This window comes from Ascaphus truei, chromosome 5, assembly GCF_040206685.1.
Source record: "Ascaphus truei isolate aAscTru1 chromosome 5, aAscTru1.hap1, whole genome shotgun sequence".
NCBI lineage: Eukaryota > Metazoa > Chordata > Amphibia > Anura > Ascaphidae > Ascaphus > Ascaphus truei.
The window spans coordinates 64,009,124-64,031,160 of NC_134487.1; the positions used below are offsets into that span (position 1 = coordinate 64,009,124).

At 47.5% G+C, this 22,037-nt stretch overlaps 1 protein-coding gene across 4 annotated transcripts in view; it reads left to right on the forward strand.

The window, feature by feature from the left end:
- The window catches only part of TSPAN12 (tetraspanin 12), a 215,352-nt gene that overhangs the window by 100,786 nt on the left and 92,529 nt on the right, over positions 1-22,037 (forward strand). For 3 of the 4 annotated variants that reach the window (XM_075599947.1, XM_075599943.1, XM_075599944.1), the window contains exon 5: positions 16,387-16,461. The exons of the other annotated variant lie outside the window; for it this stretch is intronic. In XM_075599947.1, coding sequence (XP_075456062.1) covers positions 16,387-16,461 — 75 coding nt within the window. The remainder of the gene's footprint in view (positions 1-16,386; positions 16,462-22,037) is intronic. 4 annotated transcript variants of the gene reach the window in all.

The window sequence follows — 22,037 nt, forward strand, 5'->3', positions numbered from 1 at the left end:
GGATCCCATGAGGAGTACAGGACATTCCACAGACTATTTGGCGCCAGGTTTTCTCTTGTTTTTAAATATGTTGATACTCAAGAATTGACGCATTTCAAAATAATAAGAAGTATTTGATTCAGATTTTGAAAGTTTATCGTGGCAATGTGTGACATTGTAACCTGAAGTATAGTGCAAATTTCTCTTGTTTAATACTTGTTTGAATTATGTAGCACCCGTATCCCCACCCCCACCCCCCTGGCAGCATGGTTAGGGTATACAGTGAAAGATGAAGTAGAACAGTCTTTGTGCATTGACAGGGTTTGGTATCTGCTCAAAAAAGTTGTTAGCTCAGCGGTTACCTTTGCATCTCAGGGGTCTCTTGTTAAGTCCGTGCCGCCTTGTAGTAAAGGAGTTAATACGGGAGACAGGCGCCAGGAAGTTTATAACTTGATCTTTATTGACATACAGTAGCAGCATCATCCATTACAAGACATGTTTTCTCTCAGTCTTGAGACTCTGGCAATTAATTATTTATTTATAAAAAGTTTTACCAGTAAGTAATTGTAACGACCTGGGAGTCACGCCGCCCTCGGCGTGCTCCCCACTTACCCGCGGTTCCACCGGGCTCTCCCGCGCCTCGCAGCGATCCTTCCTCCAGGACGCCGATCGCCATCTTGCCTAGACGCGCGCACGCCAGCGCTCTCCTTCTAGTGTCGGGCCTGGGCGTGTGCTCGGCCACGCGCCCGCAAGTACGGCCACACGGGGGCGCGCCCACATGGAGGAGCGCCAGCCTCTTAAAGGCATATCTCCCCTTCATAATGCTTCAATCAAATGTACCCGTTCGTCTAGTCCCTCCTCCAGGAGTTCCTCTGGACCTATCCCGGCCTCAGTCTGGCCCATTCACACACCCCCACCTTGCTACTCGGCCATTGGACCCTCTTGCCATATATACCCTGCAGCTTCATTAACTCGTCGGCTGAGCATAGAACCAGTTGTTCTCATCACTCTCTGCCTCCCTAGTCCTGTCTTGTCCTGTCTTGTTTTGCAGTCTTCCTCGTGTACCGAACCGGCTTCCTCTACGACGACCCGCACCTCTGGCATCCCGAACTTGGCATACGGCTATACGACTCTCCGCACCTCTGGCACCCCGAACCCGGCAAACGGTAAACAATTACGTTCCTCTCTCTAACCCCGGACTTGGCGAACAGTACCCTCGACCATCCAAACCTCTCCTGCCCCGACTCGGACTCCCAGACCACTCTACACTCAAGACGCACCCTCGTGGCTGTGGGTGGCGTTTTATCCTATCCCACCTCAGCACCGCGGTCCCGCCTCTTTTGTGGTGAGCTCGTCCTGATATTATGCTCAGCCCTACAAACATGGACCCCGCTGAGGTGGAGCGTACTTTAAATACCCACACGAATCTCTTCACCAGGCTAGAGACTTATCTGGAACAAAATGATAGGCGGATGGAGATGTTTCAGCAGAGCCTTCATTCCCTTACCATCCAAGCCCGAGCTTCCAGTCGGGTACCTTCACCCACGGCTTCCACAGCCTCCGCAACAGCCTTTCCAGCACCTCCGTTTGCTTTGGAACCCCGTATTCCTGCTCCCAAACACTATGCTTGGGATCCCCAAGGATATAGGGGCTTCCTTAATCAATGCCTCATCCAATTTCAACTCTCGCCCTCTCGTTTTGACTCTTCCGTCTCTAGGGTCGGCTATATCGTGGCTCTTCTCACCGACGAGGCGCTGGCATAGGCTTCTCCCATCTGGGAACAACAAGGACCCATCACACAGGACATCGACCTCTTCGTCCATGAGTTCCGAAGAGTCTTCGACACCCCTGCACGGCAATTAACGGCAGCATCCTCTCTTCATCACGTAACCCAGGAAGATCGTTCCGTCGCCCAGTACGCTGTGGAGTTCCGTACACTTGCTGCTGAGACAGGATGGAACAATGAAGCACTATCTTCAGCGTTTTGGCAAGGCCTGTCCGAATCCCTAAAGGATGAGCTCGCGGCGCGGGAATGTCCCACTGACCTAGAGGATTTGATCGATCTGTGCGTTCGGGTGGATCAGCGTCTGCAAGAGCGGAGGACTGAACGTTCTTGTTACCGTCAACGGGTTTCAAGGCCTCTTGCTCCATCGTTCGTGTCTCCAACACCCCCATCCGGGGACGCCCCGGAACCAATGCAGTTGGGAGGTAACAAGCTGTCTTCTGCCGAGAAACAACGTCGGCGCAATGCCGGTCTCTGCATGTATTGTGGCAATTCCAGTCACGTAGTACTCCAGTGTCCCCACAAGCCGGGAAATGCCAACCCCCAATGAGATCCCGGAGAGTCTCGTTGGGAATACTGACCCTTTCTCCCATCATCAAAGACATCCTTCCCACCCGGATACTGTTGCCAGTAACACTGTCTGCAGAGGGGTTTCAGACTCAAGCACGGGCATTTATAGACTCCGGTTCCGCAGGCAATTTCATCGATCAAAGCTTTGCTAGACGGAACAATATTCGACTTATCAGTAAAAGGACGCCAGTAGGTTTGGAGGCCATTGACGGTCGACCCCTACAGCCGGCATTCATCACGCTACAGACGGTGCCTCTCCTACTACAGGTAGTCGACGTTCATGCGGAGATCATTACCCTCGATGTTATCCACACTCCCTCTGTTGAGCTGATTTTGGGTCTTCCTTGGCTCCAAGTCCATAATCCTCGCATCGACTGGACGGATCGGGAACCCATCCAGTGGGGTGCTCCATGTGCCAAGACATGTACGAGGATTTTCCAGAAGATTGGTGGGTTATCTACCCTGCCAGAGAAGGTTGACTCCTTACCTTCTGTGTATTTGGAATTCCGCGATGTGTTCGACAAAGCACGTTCCGAGGTTCTACCTCCGCACCGTCCTTTCGACTGCCCGATTGACCTACTACCCGGGGCACCTCTTCCCAGAGGACGATCCTATCCTCTCTCTCTCCCAGAGACTAAAGCCATGAACACTTACATTGCAGAGAATTTAGAGAGGGGTTTCATCCGAAAGTCTTCCTCCCCAGTCGGAGCAGGCTTCTTTTTCGTAAAAAAGAAGGACGGTTCTCTTCGTCTATGCATCGATTACCGGGGTTTGAATAACATCACGCGCAAGAACCACTACCCGCTGCCCTTGATACCGGAACTCTTCGACCGTCTTCAGGGAGCTACTATCTTTTCTAAACTGGATTTAAGAGGTGCCTACAATTTAGTAAGGATACGTGAGGGGGACGAGTGGAAGACTGCTTTTAACACCCATGACGGCCACTATGGCTACCTGGTCATGCCATTCGGTCTGTGCAACGCACCCGCAGTATTTCAGGATTTCGTCAATGAGATTTTTCGGGACATTCTTAACAAATTCATTATCGTCTACCTAGATGACATCCTAATTTTTTCTAAATCCACTCAAGAACACATCAAACACGTTCAACAGGTGCTGTTACGCCTCTGGGAGAACCATCTCTTTGCGAAATTGGAGAAATGCCAGTTCCATCTCACGTCCGTGGCATTTCTGGGATACGTTATCTCTGACTCCGGCTTCAATATGGATCCAGAAAAACTTAAGGCTATTTTGGACTGGCCCCGTCCGACCACCCTCAAAGCCGTGCAACGCTTTCTAGGTTTTGCAAACTATTACCGGCTCTTTATTCGCAATTTTTCTTCTACGGTATCTCCCATAACTGCTCTCACCAAGAAGGGTGCAGATCCTTCATCATGGTCTGAAACCGCCATACGGGCATTCAATCTTCTAAAAAAGGCTTTTGTGTCTGCCCCTATCCTCACCCACCCAGATCCTAAACTTCCATTTACCCTGGAGGTAGATGCCTCTGACATCGAGGCTGGGGCTGTGCTGTCCCAAAGGACTTCTCCCTTAGCCAGACTACACCCATGTGCCTTCTTTTCGAAGAAATTCTCGTCCGCAGAACGGAATTACGATGTCGGGAACCGGGAGCTTTTGGCTATCAAATTGGCATTAGAAGAGTGGAGACACTTCTTAGAAGGCACGGGGACACCCATAACCATATGCACAGACCATAAGAACCTTCTCTACTTAGAAGGGGCACGTCGTTTGAGCTCTCGACAAGCCCGCTGGGCACTATTCTTTTCACGGTTCAATTTCCTCATCTTCTTCATTCCTGGCTCCAAAAGTTACAAGGCGGACGCCCTGTCTCGACAGTTCCTTGCAGAGGACAAGTCTGAAGAGCAGCTAGAGACGATAATTCCCTCTAGATGTATTCTGTCCGCCAACTCATTTGATATCATGGACAAGATTCAATCCGAGCAATCACAGGCTCCGATGGGGTTCAAGGTTCCGGAGGGAAGACTCTACACGGCACCCCAACACCGCAAGAGGGTTCTCGAGTGGTGCCATTCCTCTAAATCGGCAGGACATCCAGGGATACGGAAAACCAACGACCTTGTTCAACGTACCTTGTGGTGGCCAGAGAGGGCTAAGGATGTGGAGGAGTTTGTTAAAGCGTGTGGCACATGCGCTCGCAACAAAGTACCCCGGGTCAGACCAGCAGGCCTTCTCCTTCCTTTACCCATTCCAGACCGGCCCTGGAACCATATTTCTATGGACTTCATCGTAGAGCTACCAAACTCCAAAAGGATGAATACGATTCTTGTGGTAATTAATCGTTTTTCCAAACAGACGCACCTTGTTCCCTTGAGGGGTCTTCCGAATTCCTCCAGGCTTGCGGATGTTTTCATTTTTCGTCTTCACGGAGTGCCTTCAACCATCGTCTCTGATCGAGGGTCCCAATTTGTGTCAAGATTTTGGCGAGCTTTTTCTCGTAAATTGGGTATTTCACTACAATTCTCCTCGGGATACCACCCACAGACCAATGGGCAGACGGAGAGGGCCAACCAAAACCTGGAACAATACCTTCGATGTTTTATAACCGATACACAGGATGACTGGGTGGATCTGCTTCCTTGGGCCGAGTTTGCTCTTAACTCCCTCCGCAATGACTCCACTCAAGAATCTCCCTTCTTCATAAATTGTGGCTTTCATCCTTCCCGTTTACCCTTCTCCCCTCTATCCTCAGGAGTACCAGCGGTTGACAAGCGCATCTCCCGGCTGAAAGACTTATGGACGAGGATTCAGGAGAACTTAAAGGTGGCCACAGGGAGACAGAAACTCCAGGCAGATCGCCTTCGACGCCAGGTTCCGGAGTTCGCCCCATGAGACAGGGTTTGGCTTTCTTCCAGGAATATCCGACTAAAGGTTCCTACCATGAAGCTAGCTCCCAAGTTCCTCGGTCCCTTTCCCGTGGTCAGGAGGATTAATCATGTGGCTTATCGCCTGCGCCTTCCACCCTCGATGAAGATGCCTTTAGTCTTCCATGTATCTTTGCTTAAACCAGCATTTCAGACTCCTCCCTTTTCTAAGACTACTTCTCCTCCACTTCCTCTTCTGATCTAAGGTCAACAGGAGTACGAGGTCCAGTCTATCCTGGATTCTAGGATTTCCAGAGGAGGAGTACAATACCTGGTCCACTGGAGGGGGTTCGGACCAGAGGAACGTTCATGGATTCCCCACCGGGATCTCCACGCACCTCGACTCGTCCAGGCTTTCCATCGTAAGAATCCCTCCAAGCCATGTCATGCACGCCCGGAGGTCGGGGTACTGTAACGACCTGGGAGTCACGCCGCCCTCGGCGTGCTCCCCACTTACCCGCGGTTCCACCGGGCTCTCCCGCGCCTCGCAGCGATCCTTCCTCCAGGACGCCGATCGCCATCTTGCCTAGACGCGCGCGCGCACGCCAGCGCTCTCCTTCTAGTGTCGGGCCTGGGCGTGTGCCTGGTCACGCGCCCGCAAGTATGGCCACACGGGGGCGCGCCCACATGGAGGAGCGCCAGCCTCTTAAAGGCATATCTCCCCTTCATAATGCTTCAATCAAATGTACCCGTTCGTCTAGTCCCTCCCCCAGGAATTCCTCTGGACCTATCCCGGCCTCAGTCTGGCCCATTCACACACCCCCACCTTGCTACTCGGCCATTGGACCCTCTTGCCTATATATACCCTGCAGCTTCATTAACTCGTCGGCTGAGCATAGAACCAGTTGTTCTCATCACTCTCTGCCTCCCTAGTCCTGTCTTGTCCTGTCTTGTTTTGCAGTCTTCCTCGTGTACCGAACCGCCTTCCTGTACGACGACCCGCACCTCTGGCATCCCGAACTTGGCATATGGCTATACGACTCTCCGCACCTCTGGCACCCCGAACCCGGCAAACGGTAAACGATTACGTTCCTCTCTCTAACCCCGGACTTGGCGAACAGTACCCTCGACCATCCGAACCTCTCCTGTCCCGACTCGGACTCCCAGACCACTCTACACTCAAGACGCGCCCTCGTGGCTGTGGCTGGTGTTTTAGCCTATCCCACCTCAGCACCGCGGTCCCGCCTCGTTTGTGGTGAGCTTGTCCTGACAGTAATACATTGAGAGTTACCTCTCGTTTTCAAGTATGTCCTGGGCACATAGTTACCATAAGATGACAAATAATACATGGTTACAACTACATAGTTACATAAGTGAACAGGGTATACATTATATACAGGAAATTGCATGTACAGTTAGAGATAATATATATTATAGCAGTATGTAACTGTTACAGACGAGATTAAAATGTGAGACAGCGTTAATTTTGAAAGAATTTAGACTGGTGGTGGCTGTGAGAGTCTCCGATAGATTGTTCCAGTTTTGGGGTGCACGGTAGGAGGAGGAGGAGTGGCTGGATACTTTGTTGAACCGTGGGACCATGAACAGTCTTTTGGAGTCAGATCTCAGATGATAAGTGCTGCATGTGGTAGGGGTGAGGAGCTTGTTCAGATAGATAGGTAGCTTGCCCAGAAAGTATTTGAAGGCAAGACAGGAAAGATGAACTTTGCGCCTAGACTCAAGTGATGACCAATCTAGTTATTTGAGCATTTCGCAGTGATGTGTGTTGTAGTTGTATTGGAGAACAAAAAGGCACATTGAATTGTAGAGGTATCAAGTTTGCTAAGGTGGGTTTGGGGTGCCGAGCCGTATACTATGTCCCCATAGTCGATAATTGGCATCAGGATCTGCTGTGCGATATGCTTTCTGACCAGCAGACTTAGGGACGATTTTTTCCTGTAAGGTATACATAGTTTGGCATAGGTTTTGGATTTCAGGGTATCAATGTGCATCCCAAATTTTAAATGGGAGTCAAACCATATGCCCAGGTATTTAAAACTAGTAACAGGAGTTAGGGTGGTGTTAGCGTTGGTTCTGATCTGGAGCTCAGTCGTTGGAAGCTTTAAAAAATTAGCTTTGGTCCCAAATATCATTGCTACAGTTTTGTCAGTGTTTAAAAACAGTTTGTTTTGGGAAATCCAATTTTCAAGTCTCAAAAGGCAGATAGAGGCTAGCGCTGTGTGCATATAAGATTGTGTCATCTGTATACATGTGTATTGAAGCTCCTTTACAAGCTGTAGGAAGATCATTGATGAACACTGAGAAGAAAAGGGCTCCCAGAACAGAGCATTGCGGGACACCACAGGTGATATCCAAGAGGTTGGAGTTAGAGCCTGAGATGGATACATGTTGGGATTTACCTGATAGGTAGGAATGAAACCAGTTTAAAGCATGCTTCCCTATTCCAGAATACTGGAGTTTGTTAAGCAAGATAGCATGATCAACAGTATCAAAAGCCTTTGCAAAATCTAGGAATTTTGCACCAGTGAGTTGTCCCAGTTCCATTCCACACTGGATTTCATTCCAAACTTTTAGCAGGGTAGTTACAGTGGAGGGTTTGGGGCAAAAGCCAAATTGGAATTGGCTAGGGAAATTTGTTTTGGTATAGTAATCGCTTAATTGGGAGTGAACAAATTTTTCCATAACTTTGGGTAGTTTTGGGAGAAGAGAGATTGGCCTGTAGTTTGAGACAGTGTTTTTGTCCCCACTTTTGAAAAAATTGGGACAACTCTGGCAGTTTTCCAGGTCTTAGGGATATGGCCTGCCGACAGAATAGATTTGGCTTGGGCACCAAGTCTTAGGATCTTAGATTGCAGTAAGTCGGGTCCACATTGGCTGCTTAGTTTTAATTTGAGGAGGGCTTGTGTAATCTCCTCTTTGGATACTGGGACAAATTGAAAATTTGTGAGCAGGTTTAGGAGAGGGTGGGGCTATAAGGGTACTCTCAGAATGTTTGTGGTTTGGGTTGCGTTTCGCTAATAAGTTAGTAGCACACCCCACAAAGTACTCATTAAATGCATTTGCAATGTCAGCGGGATTTGTCAGAGTAATATCCTCCATAGTGATATTACTTGGTTGTTTGCATGTCTTGTTTGCCTTGGTCTCGATGTAGAGAAATACATTGTAATTTATTTGGTTTAAATTCGCATACACACAGTGAAACACAAAATACAGATGAAAAGACACACTTACTGGGGGTCTGGGGTTCCTAGGTTCAGGGAACTATGGTATAGTTTTAACCTGCCCGGGACATAGCCCGGAATCTCCTGGAACTCAAATCGGCATTAAATCCCAGCCGCGACTGCTACATTAGTTTCTGAGAACTTGGTCCCTCCTGACCGCGAGTCAGCATGAATCTCCTGGAACTCAAATTAGCTTCCTCTATAACAGGCCTGCACAACTCGTAAAGCGAGAAGGGCCGAAATGCTCAAAGGAAAAAAAAATTGGGCCGCACGGGTAAAATCATCATCATCATCATCATCATCATCATCATCATCATCATCATCATCATCATCATCATCATCATCATCATCATCATCATCATCATCATATCTCCCCCAGAACCCCTCACTATCAACCTTTGCGATACTCCCCATCTATCTCTCATATCCCCATCTCTCCCCCTCACCCACACACATAATACTCCCTCTCCACAAACACACAATACCCCCCTGCACACCACACACATCCCACCCCCCCTGCACCTCACATCACTCTCCCCCCTGCACCTCACATCACTCTCCCCCCCTGCACCTCACATCACTCTCCCCCCCTGCACCTCACATCACTCTCCCCCCCTGCACCTCACATAACTCTCCCCCCTGCACCTCACACCACTCTCCCCCCTGCACCGCACACCACTCTCCCCTCTGCACCTCACACCACTCTCCCCCCTGCACCTCACACCACTCTCCCCCCCTGCAGCTCACACCACTCTCCCCCCCTGCAGCTCACACCACTCTCCCCCCCTGCACCTCACACCACTCTCCCCCCCTGCACCTCACATCACTCTCCCCCCCCTGCACCTCACATCACTCTACCCCCTGCACCTCACATCGCTCTCCCCCCCTGCACCTCACATCACTCTCCCCCCTGCACCTCACACCACTCCCCCCCTGCACCTCACACCACTCTCCCCCCTGCACCTCACACCACTCCCCCCCTGCACCTCACACCACTCTCCCCCCTGCACCTCACACCACTCTCCCCCCTGCACCTCACACCACTCTCCCCCCCTGCACCTCACATCACTCTCCCCCCTGCACCTCACATCAATCTCCCCCCCTGCACCTCACATCACTCTCCCCCCCTGCACCTCACATCACTCTCCCCCCCTGCACCTCATAACATCCCCCCTTGCACCTCCAATCATCCCCCTTGCACCTCCAATCATCCCCCCTACACCTCCAACCACCCTCCCCTACACCTCCAACCACCCTCCCCTGCACCTCCAATGACCCCCCCTGCACCTCCAATGACCCACCCCCACACACCTCCAATGACCCCCCCTGCACCTCCAATCAACCCCCCTGTACCTCCAATCACCCCCCCTGCACCTCCAATCACCCCCCTGCACCTCCAATCACCCCCCTGCACCTCCAATCACCCCCCCCTGCACCTCCAATCACCCCCCCTGCATCTCCAATCACCCCCCCTGCACCTCCAATCACCCCTGCACCTCCAATCATCCCCTCACATCACCCTTCCTGCACCTCACCTCCACTGCACCTCACCTCCCCTGCACCTCACCTCACCTCAATGCACCTCACATCACCCCCGGGACCGCGGGGAATCGCCGCCATTTTTTTTTTTGCCATATGTTGTGCAGGCCTGCTCTATAACTACCGGCAGGTGATCCTCACTCTCCTTAGAGCTCTTGCTTACCCAGGACTGATCAGGGGATTTAACTCTGATGGCTCCTTGCATAGACCCCTCTAGTAACCTAGATAAGGAACCACCCCTTCTAATAGCATAGACTTGGCAATGTCCTGATTCTTGCAGCCCCCCTAACACCTGGAACTTGCCCTAAACTGGAAAACAATAAAGGTGTTGCCTGCTGCTTCACAGGCCAGGAGAGCCTGGAGACATTCCTGGAATCCTCCTGAATCTTACAGGATCTTCCTGATGTTACATGGGGTCTGGAGAAAGAGGAGTGTACCCCACCTTTCATTCCCAGGGTGTGGCTAAACCGTCTGCCCCAGTAATTGGGCAGATTTACCTGTTGCCACTTGTCACCTTACTGCCGTGACCCTCTAGCAATGTCCAGAGGTCACAGGGCCTAACGTGCCTATAAAAGGAAACATAATTGAACATATAGAAGCAACTTCTACTTCCTCACATGCCTAGCCTGGTGAGGACAGTTTAACCCTGGCACTGCCTGCAACTACCAGGGCTGACATACAGGGCAAGGGGAATTTTTAGCAGCGTGCTACACTTATTTATGTTGATAGTCTTTTTTTTTAAACTTATAAAACATAACAATGTAATTTGTTCACTCTAGTACTTGGTGGAACTGCACATTGAAGACAATGGAGGCTTTTTGGTGTTGAAGACGCAATTCCACTTAAAATGTATATGTTTTTCCAACAGGATTGGAACCAGTGGTCCTCTGGAGCTGAACTGCATTATTTTCAGCTCCAGGGAACCCTTGTTTCCTGACATACTTACCGGTGAAGTTACCACCATTACTTTATTCATGGCCATCCAATAGGAACCTGCAAAGAATGATGTTAAGGCTTCATATTGGCTTGTGGGCCCCATTATTTTGAAACAGCCATTGTGGGGGCAGAGATACCGATAACTACAACAGGAAGTAAGAAAAAAATGCTGTGAAAGTGGCAGTCACTGCTCACCGATCAAAAGAGGGAACCAAGCGCAATTAAAAATAAAACGTTATTTATTCATCCAAAAATTGACATACATAGAGCCAGGAACTCTGACGCGTTTCGTCCTTGCAAAAGGACTTTATCAAACTCTTTGATAAAGTCCTTTTGCAAGGATGAAACGCGTCAGAGTTCCTGGCTCTATGTATGTCTATTTTTGGATGAATAAATAACTTTTGATCGGTGAGCAGTGACCGCCACTTTCACATCATTTTTTTCTTGATTTCATCTACAGGCTGGAGCACGCCGTTACAGCGTTGGATTGGGGCTTGTTCTTCCAGCTATCAACAACACTTGGCGGACATGGAGAACATTTCGTTAGTACCTGCCAGCTGATCCGTTCAGTGTGGGACACAGGGTGTTGAGAGGGAAGCTATTTGGGGCTTGGGGTTTACTCTGTGGATACTCCTCACGGCGGTTTGATATTCCGGTCCTATCTCTTGCTTACTAGCCCCCAACCCCGGGTGAGTCCATTGATGCACGCTGACTTGAAGTAACTTACATGGGTTAATATAGCCCTTCATATAGCCCTTTTCCAAGCTGTTACAACCGATGGGAATTAAGAAGATTCATTACATGTCATTATATGTCTTTTTATTGCTATTGATCGAGCATTAGTTTTTGAGTTTTATTCCTCTTTTGTTCATTTACAACAGTAAGTATCTTGGGAACAAGGGGGATCCTGGAGCTGGAAATAACGGGGTTCAACTCCGGAAGACACATTAGTTCCATCCCTGTTAAGAAAACATAATGATAATTGAAAATAATAACGAGTAGCCTTAATTGCTGCTTTAAATTAATTCTGAGAGTAATTTTGAAGAGCACTAGTATATCAAAATACATTATTAACATTTTGCTCCCATAATATGATCATGCTTATTTGGAAGGTTTATGTACAGTACAGTACCAAAAGGATGATTTAGGGATTAATTATGCCATAAATGCATTGTATGGTGTATGCACTAAAAGTGTAAAATTACCAAAAATAAGGGTAAAAAATATAGAGCAGAAACAGGACCCCTTGGGAGAGCACTCAAATATGTACAAAATCACAGTGCTCTCCCAAGGGGTCCTGTTTCTCTCCTGTCCATGCTCTCATTACACCCCAGATAGTAGCACCTCATTGTTTTACACAATAGCAGTAGCAAGGGTTCCCTTCCCCCTGTCCCCCTAGTTCGTTAAAAAATATAGAGACATCAAAAAATGGCAAAATCCCATATTTTAAAAGGGAGGAATAAAGTGAACCAAATAAGTAGTGCGTTAAGCAAAAAGACCATTACATTTTCTGTAATTCCAGTGCTGCATTCTATGGATAAGTGCTGCATTTGTCTCATACAGTAGACACGTGAAAGAATCTCTGAATCAAGAGGACAACAACATGGTTCCACAGATAGATAGCATGATTGTTTAACCCATTGGGTGCCTCAAGATGTAGTCACTATGGAATGGGGTTTTGCACTACAGGGCCCCCATGATGTACTGGCCAAACCATGCCCTTAGAGCTGGGGTGCGCAAACTGGGGGGCACGCCCCCCAGGGGCAGGGGATTTTGCTGGGGGGGCTCGGGCGGTTGCAGAGGCCTCGGACTCTTCTGGATCGCGAGGCCCCTGTAACACTTCCAGGATTCAGCCGGATGTGACGCATCGCCATGGCAACGCGGTGTCAAATTACGCTGTGGGGCCATGTGATGTCACACGTGCTGCATGACCCTGCAGCAAGAGCCGGACAAGGAAGACAGGAGGGCGCAGCAGGAAAAGTTTGCGCTCTCTAACCTAAGGCTGCGGCCGCGCTGGCGCTGACCGCGCTCATGCTTGAGAGCGGTGACACCACCAGCTGAACGCTGGGTGTCCTGGCTAATTCGCAAGCGCGCTGGGGGGCGTTGCGGGCAAGTTGAGCGCTCTTGTAACTTTAATTTTTTTGTTTACTGAAACGCTAAGCTTGAGTGACCGTGCATGCCCGTGCACGAGCGTGCGCGGGGACTTACACATAAAGATTTATGTAACTAAAAGTGGCAAGCACCACGCGCTCAGCGCCAGCGAGGCCGCAGCGTTACAGTAATCGTCTTCCAGGGGACATTGCATCCTTTGCAGATGCGATCTGTTGGGAAAATAGCATAGAAGGTTAAGGTCCGCCACAATCATGTGACCTCTCTCAGGAGCAGCCACATGATTGCTTGTTTCCGGAGGGGCAGTGGCACTCTGCTGCCGTGGCCCCTCTGGCGCTCGAGGGTTAATTCAATAAAAACAGTAAACATAAAGATTGTACTCTCACAAAGGCTAGTAAAGTTTTATGAAATTGTGGAATGATTATGTGCAATTTTTATGTTTGTTTAATGCGTGTTTTATTGGATTAAATAAATCTGGTACACTATCTGCATTGCTGTGTACTGTACTGCATTTTGGTTAGTATTAGTAATAACATTTGGTTAGTAGTAACATTTAATTCTGTGTTTGTTCCTCGTTTATCTACATCTCAAAAATCATCAAGGTCTGAAATGTCAGATATCTGCATCAGATTTTAGAAACTGATGGATGTTTGCTGGTGAAAGGTGCATCATGCACTAGATATCTACAGTAGAAACTGGGGAGATAGGGTCACATAACTGAGGGTCAACAATGCTGGAATTTGGTGTAGGACCCCAAATCTTGCTCTTTGGGGGTATTCTTGCCCTTCCACTTTCATTGCGCCAAAAACATTACCTATGCAAGTTGAAAATGTTAAAAGTAAAGGACACACAGCTGCTCAATTCATTGTACAAATATTTGGACCCTGAATGGACTTTTTACCTTGAGCATGCTGATTGCTTTGTACCCATTCCCATTAATGTAAAGAATAAACAACTGACAAAGATGCATTAGAAATGGATCTGTGAAGTCTCACATTAGACAGGACAAAAGCTGGAGTTGATCATTTTCTCCCTTTGTGCCTTATGTCAGTACTTTGTTTATTTAAGTTACATGCCCCTAATGTGTGGTTGGGAAGGGGCATACACATTGTTGTCACTGCTTTTGAAACACTTTCAACAATTTATTTTTTAAGTCGATATTTTAATATCTGTGGATATATAAGGCTAGATTCAAGTACTGGGACCCCAGTATGATACCTAGGAAAGTTTCTCTCAGTGCTATGGTCTATATCGAAAGGGAGATTAAATAAGAGCGAGGAGAGAGGGCATTTTTATCCAAATTTAAACACTGGTGAGAAGTGGAAAGTTGTCAATTAGGCTTTGTTCCCACAGGCGCTGAGCGCGCTCATGCTTGAGAGCTCTCCAAGCATGAGCGCCGGGTGTCCGGAATTTTTCGCATGCGCTCGCGAAGGGGGGGGGGGGGGCGAGCTGGGGGGACGTTGCAGGGGAAGCTGAGCGCACTAGAAAGTCTAAAAAATGTGTTTATCTAAGCGCTGACCACCGGTGAGCGTGTGCCCGCGCATATGCGCGCATTGCGTGAGCGGGGACTTGCATATATATATACCTCGCCAAGCACCGCCGCTCAGCGAGCTCAGCGCTAGCGGGGACACAGCCTAATACAGCTGAGGCCTTGCTTACATGGCTCAAGCCAAATTCCCTTGAGGCCAAATGTAGACAGTCTTGCAAAGAGAAAATCCCATACTTGTACAATCTTCTTCAGCATGAATTTTGGAAGACCCAGTAGAAGAAAAACATAAATTTCTCATGATTCACAAAATAAGTACACATTTTACTTTTAAAGGAGCAGTACCCCCTGCTTGTTTTTTTTTTAAAATTCCCCCTCTCCCATTTTTTACAGTGGTGGTAAGCAGGGGGTCCCTGGAGCTGAACCACATGTATTTCAGCTCTGGGGACCCGCTGGTTTCTGAGATTCATGCCTGGAAAGGTACTGACGTCAGCATCCCCTTCAGGGGAAACAAAATGGCGATTGCACGGGCCAATAGAAAACCGTGATGCATGATGTGGGGCTATAAATACCAGGAAGTAACCGGCGGCACTTTTCCGGTAAGTATCTTGGTCCCTGGAGTTAAAATTAACGCAGTTCAACTTCGAAGATCCCCTGCTTCCCACCTATATAAAAGGGGGGGGGGTGGGGAGGGAGGGAGATAAGGAAGGAAGGCTCCTTCAAGACCAAATTATTTTTTCTAAATGACTAATTACAGTGCAAAGTTCTTTAATTTTTGTCTTTGGTATTCAGCATGCTTTGAACTTTCATAAGAAACACAACACTAGTTATCACAATAATGTATATTAAGAGACTCAAATAAAACCATAACGATACTGAGTATTTGCTGATCTACTGTACAAGTACAATTTCTTCTGTCTTCCAGTACTCGAGTAATTATTGATGTTTCTAAGATAAACTATGGGGGTTATTCATTAAACTGAGATACAGCTGATGGGGGCACTATCCCACAGAAACTTGCAGTCAATGGGAGTCCCATGCAATAGTACAGTTTTAAGAAATAACCCGCTATGTCTGCTGTTTTCTGGTTTGCAAAAGTGGCAGTTACACATATGAATATGCCACCGGGTGGTTAGCAATTGTGTGCTATTTTCTGTGAGCACAATATGTGAGTTGCCTAGGCTTTAATATTGATCATTCAGCTCAAAACCAAGACAAACAATTATCTCATGCAGTGCGCTTAAAAAAAATAACAATGTTTGTATTCATACAATGTGAAACTAAGGGCGGAGACGGGATATTAGAGAAGAGTATAATTTTATTCTGAAAACACTGAACCTGCTGTAATTTTCTTTATACCAAAGGAGATGAATAATATCTCAGCCAAATCGCTTTTAACCCCTACAGGGGCAGTTGGATCGAAGTACATTGCTTTGGTTATAAGTACTTTGTTCATAAGACGTTAACAAAAAGTGACCAGTTCCTCAGTCCTTTGTATTCATTTATAAACCTATGTATTATAATATATTTGCTATAAAATGCTGGCTGCATTGTTGGTAGAATATTTGATCAAAAATACAGAGATACATGTATACAATAGTGTGAATATTGTTTGATTTGGAATTTTATGTATTCTTATAGGTGTCCGAATTATTCATGATTATTATCGCCATACTGGATTACTGAATAACCTAATATTTAATATAGTTTCTTTGGATATTTCCTCTCTTTCTCTGAAAGATTCATTTGGATATTTCCTTCATACCTGGTTTTCATTACATTGCTAATATCAACTCTGTTCTTTATTGAAAAATTCATATACAGCTCCCAAATGCATACTACAAAGTACTTGATGCCACTTAAAAGAATATAATGAATGTGCATCTTTTTCTTTTGCAGTATTTCGGAAGCTTGCTAGTAATTTTCTGCATTGAGCTGGCATGTGGCGTCTGGACATATGAGCAGGAAATTGCGGTATGTGAGAACAAGGAAAGAGGCTACTTAATCTGCAGTTCACCATCGGACCACCATGAATCAGGGACATGTTTAAAGTGTTAAATCCTGGGAAAATTGGAAACTCACGCACCTACAAGTACTGTATTTCTAAATATATTTAAAAGTTTATTTTGTAGATGTTAAAAAAAATTACACGAAAAACCCAGGACATACTTGAAAATGAGAGGAAACTCTCAATGCATTAATTCCTGGTAAAACATTTTATAAATACATAACTTTTGATTGGACTGTAAAAAAAAAGTGGGAATTAGATCTTAAAGTAGCAGTCCAAGCTGCCGTTTTTTAATTTAATTTTTTCCCTTTAATATGTGCATCTACACTACCGACACACTTTATTGAAGTGTGGTCGGTACCGCAAGCCGGGAAATCTCCCGGCTTGCTAGTGGCCGCCCCTCGGCGTGCCGCGCGTCATAGACGCGCGGTCACGCGTCATCGGGAGCGTGCGCCCGCTGCACGCGTGTCCAGGGGCTCCCCGAGGGAGCCCTGGTGTCCCGCGATCGCGGGACAGCGGCAGGGGGTTCCGGGGGACCCGGCGGACCCGGCAGCGGTAGGGAGAGCGCCCCGATCGGAGGGCGCTCTTCCGCTGCTTCGGCGTGCGCCCGTCACACTCGGGCGCGCGCCAGGCTACTGCTGCGGCACAGAACGGGCAAATGCTCGAATAAACTGTGCCACAGCAGTATACAAACTACAAAACGATAAGTAATTAGCTAAATTGCCGATCGATCCGTTCTCCTGTGATCGATGGGCGAAGATTCACCTCGGGGGTTCACTAAATGGCTGACAGTGCAGCAGAAGAGAACCAAAGATGGAAAGTTCTGTGGAGAAGATCATGTGACCAGGCAGTCACGAGATACAATTGGTGCAATGCTAGAGAGAAGGAAGGGCTCAAAAAGGGGTGTGCCAGAGCCTGTTTCAGAAGAGGAAGGGGATTTGACTTTGTAAATGGTTGCTATAGAAACAAAACATGCTTGTTACATTATAATACATACAACATTTCATAAATGTCAATTTTTTAATTTATTTTTTAAATTCTACAAGTATTTTCTCATAGTACAGAACTGATTTATTAACAAAAAAAAACGACATATAGGATATTGCTTAGACTGCAGCTAAAATATACAAAGTTCTGAAGGGTTTGGAAAATAAACAAGGGAAAAAGAGACTCTTGCTACAGCCTAGGAATAGAATAAGGCTTGGGTGCACAAAGTTGGGGGTTCATCCAGAAAAATTTGTGCACCTCCAGGAATGAAACAGAAAAAAAAAATTGTGAAGGGGTGCAAGATTTTGTTTGACGGGAGTGGCAGTTGCAGAGGCCCCGCGCTCTTCTCCAAGGCATTTAAATTAAAAGGTCTCAGCAACATCAACTTACCTTAACTCTGAGGCGTCAAGACGCATCTCAATGGCAACGCGGCATCAAATGACGCTGCGGGGGCATGTGACATGACGTCACGTGACCCCCCGGCATCATTTGACGCCGCATCAAGGTAAGGGGGGTGGGTGAGCACCAGAGGAGACAAGGCAGGGGGGCGCAGCAGCAAAAGTTTGCGCTCCCCTGGAATAAGGTACAGTGCAAATGTAGGGATAAAAATTATACAGAATAACAAATGTGTTCTGCATTCAATAAATAAATGTAAAATAATTAAGTTTGTAGTGAAATGAAGTGAAAAAAACCTCAGTTCAAAATTCAAACTTAACATTTACTAATAGTGTATGCAAAAAATGCCATATACTGTACATATAACATAAATTGGAGAACATGTAATTGGAAAAAATATACTTAATTGATACTGTAAATTGCATCAATATAAACCACCTGATTGGAATACATTTAGCGTGTATGCGTGTATATATATATATATGGGAAAAAGAGAAGAGAGAGTGCACGCCCCGTAGCGTAAAATTGTATATTTATTGGAAAGGGTGCCCTTTGAGAAAGTCGCAGTTACATGACGAAACGTGTCAGGGAGCGGCATTACATCACCACGCATGCGCATGACGGGCCGCATCGAGCGCAGATCAACATTGCGGCCAGCTGCTGTAGGAGGCACCATTCTACCTCCACAAATTTGGTTTTGGCTGTTGGCAGGAGCCTCTGGAGTCTTGCATCTGATATCATCTGTCTGCAGTGTCTAGTGAGAGTGGGACTGCTGAAGCTGTATTCTGACTGACCAGATTGGCGGTGTTTTTTTCACACGTTGCTTTTTATTCACCAAACTTTTGTGAGTGAATTTTCACAAACTGTAGTTCCTCGTACTCAAGTTAGTGGTAGTCGACAAGCTCCACGTCTACTTATATGAAGTTTCCTTTAAGGTCTGCACAGACAACAACTCGCTGACCTATATTCTGACAGCTGCCAAACTGGATGGCACCAGCCACAGGTGGCTATCTTCCAGTCACGCTCTATTACAAGCTGGGGCCGCCCTGTCCCGAAGACACAGACTGAGAACCACACTGGATGACGACCCGTGGGAAGAAATCCCTGGATCTGGGATTCGTGCAATGTGCGCAATGGCCACAATAATGGAAGACAGGGTGGCATTCTCTGAGCTAAGAGTAGCTCAGAGGGGACGTTGGAGTCTCCACCAGGGGGAGCATGTAGCCATGTCCCCTCTTAACTCCTGGCCAGGGGACAGCTATGGGGGGTGCCAGATGCCGCCATGCTGCAGGCAGGCCCTACATAGGTGCGGGTGAGCCCCGTGCAGACAGGGAGCTTCTCCGGTGGTGGGGGCCATTTTAAACAAACATTTTTATTGATTTTCATGGAGGGTTACAAGCAACATTCCAAAAAAGTTACAAGGAGTGTGTTTACAACCAGTTGTACATACATTAAGGCAGGCAATCTTACAGAGCCTACACAAGGAAGCTTTGCAGAAAATAAACAGTATCTCCTCCTTATTATAAAGAAGAAATATGAGGATAGTGCAAAACAGATAGAGAAAGAGAACAAGAAAAGGGTGAGGAGGGGGGGAAGGTGGGGGGGGCGGAAGGCACAATGATCCGGAGCTGCAAGTGTTTTAATCTTAATTGTAGGGCCATAAGTCCCAGACCTTGTTAAACCGGTCTAGGCTCTGGTTCAGGAGGGCCGACAAGTATTCCATCGATTTAACCTCATTTGTTCGACGGAGAACCATCTGTTTGGACGGGGTTTTTATTTGTTTATTTGTTTATAAATTCTCAGGTCCGTTCTATAGTGTGTGCGAACGCACGTGCAATTGCCGCATGCTTTTTGTATGTATGCTGTGAGCGAGTGAGGCACTGTGTGTGTGTGTGTTATAAATAAGTTTTAAATAAATATAGAAATACTTTAATAAAGTATTTATTAACATTGTACTTACACACACATTTCAGCGGCGGTAGCAGCGAGAAATCTTTCTTTTCCTCATCTTCCCCCCCGTCGGTCGGTTCCACACTCGCTGCCATGCACGCGCGGCACCATTGTAGAAAGGCTGACTAACTTCAGCAAGCTATAACTGCCGCACATGCACACGGCGCAGCAAGCGCACGCACTATAGAATGGCCCTCAGACCGCAACCCCCATCCTCCTCCTCCTCCTCTCATGCCACCACCACTAGCCATGATTAGACATCATCATCACCATCTCCTCATCACCATCTCATTTAACCCCTCTCATCATCTCCCTCAGCACCCTTGATCTCCCCCCCCAGCACCCTTGATCTCCCCCCAGCACCCTTGATCTCCCCCCCAGCACCCTTGATCTCCCCCCAGAACCCTTGATCTCCCTCCCCCCACAGCACCCTTGATCTCCCCCCCAGCACCCTGGATCTCCCCCCCACCAGCACCCTTGATCTCCCCCCCCCCCCAGCACCATTGATCTCCCCCCCTTCCCCGGCGGCACCATTGATCTCTCTCCCCCCAGCACCCTTTCAGCAGTCCCCCTCATCAAGCACCCGCACCCCATGCCTACCAGATCGCGCAGCAGAGGCAGTGGTGGCTGGCGGGCAGCAGTGTTGCCTGGCGGGTGGGTGGCTGGCAGATGGCCAGCGCATCATGCTGGAGTGGGCTGTGGGGGGGAGGAGGGTGTGCGCGTCATACTGGAGTGGGCTGTGGGGGCGGGGTGTGTGCGCGTCATGCTGGAGTGGACTGTGGGGGGGGGGTGCGCATCATGCTGGAGCGGTCTCGTAGGGGAGGGAGCACACGCTGGAGCGGGCGGGGGAGCGCCACACACACGCTCCTTCCCTACCATGGAAGAGGAGAGGGGGGGTTGAGGGGGCCGTCTCTGGGGGGGGGGGGAGTTGAGAGTCCCGGCGGCCTTATTCGCCACAGTTTAACTGACAATTCGCCACAAGTGGCGAATGGCGATAGGGTTCCCCACCCTGGCTTTAGAGGGACCACGCCAGTCGGAGACAGGGAGCTGGAAGGACAGGTAGTGTCCGGGTTTCAGTGGCTCCTGGACTAGGCCTAGATTTACCCTGTTGGCCCCAGCAAATCCCTTAGACACGCTTATTCATGGTTGGACCTGCTCCTTAACAGGGAGGTGTTTAAATTGCCCTTGGTGTCATAGAAATCGGACTGCTGGGGTTAACTCAATAATGACTGGTTTCTTTGTTTCTGCAGGGTTTATGCATACACAGTTATTAAGCAGGATGTTGGTATACCTTACAGCAAAACGTTATATGTTTTAGTTTTAAAATAAATATGGTTCTGTAGTATTAGATAAGTGACTGTGTTTTTTTATTTTCCATTATTCAACTATTTGATGCCCTTTTTAATGAGTTTGAAAGCATTCTTTGATTTCTATAGCAGATTTTATCCCACCTCCCAAGCAGTGCAAAATCTTTGCAACATTTTCCTGTTTGTGGTAATTTGTTGCCAATATTCCCAGCAGTTTGAGCTGTAAACTGTAACAATAGATAATGTTACCTTAATACTATGAGGATACATTGTAGCTGCTAAGATACACTGACTGAAAGATTGATTGAAACTGAAAGGTGGCTATTATATTAGGCACAAAATCAGGATTTTTACAGCTATATAACAGGAGCACCAAACGATTGCCAGCTTAGGTAGATTTAAAAAAAGGGGGGGGGGGGGAGAATATATTATTGGTGCTTTAAAGTGACAGAAAAATGAATATTCGTGCCTCAGTGTGACCATCTGGAGGCAGAAAATGAGGCACAGAAAAATGTTGATATAGTTTTTTACTTTACATAGTTAGTAACAGCAATATGATTAGCGTAGTATAGGGTGCATTTACTGCCCACAGTAATAAGAACTATACCTAAATAAGATCAATATTAAGGTGCAAAGAATAGCAAAGCAGTATCTTTGTACTTGTAAGCCGTACCTAAAGATTAGAAACATTATTCATTACCTGCTTATAGTTTTGCAGTAATAAGAGGATAATGTTTAAACAGTTGTGTATTCAAGCTTATAGATGTTGTAATTGACACTGATGATACCCATCAAGGTTGAAACATGTCTGTGAGTGGTTTGACTTGCTCTGCTAGTCCAATGCTGTGCTTAATAGCGGTGTGAACTGCGATGCATTGGCTTTAATGGACTCCAAGTGAATG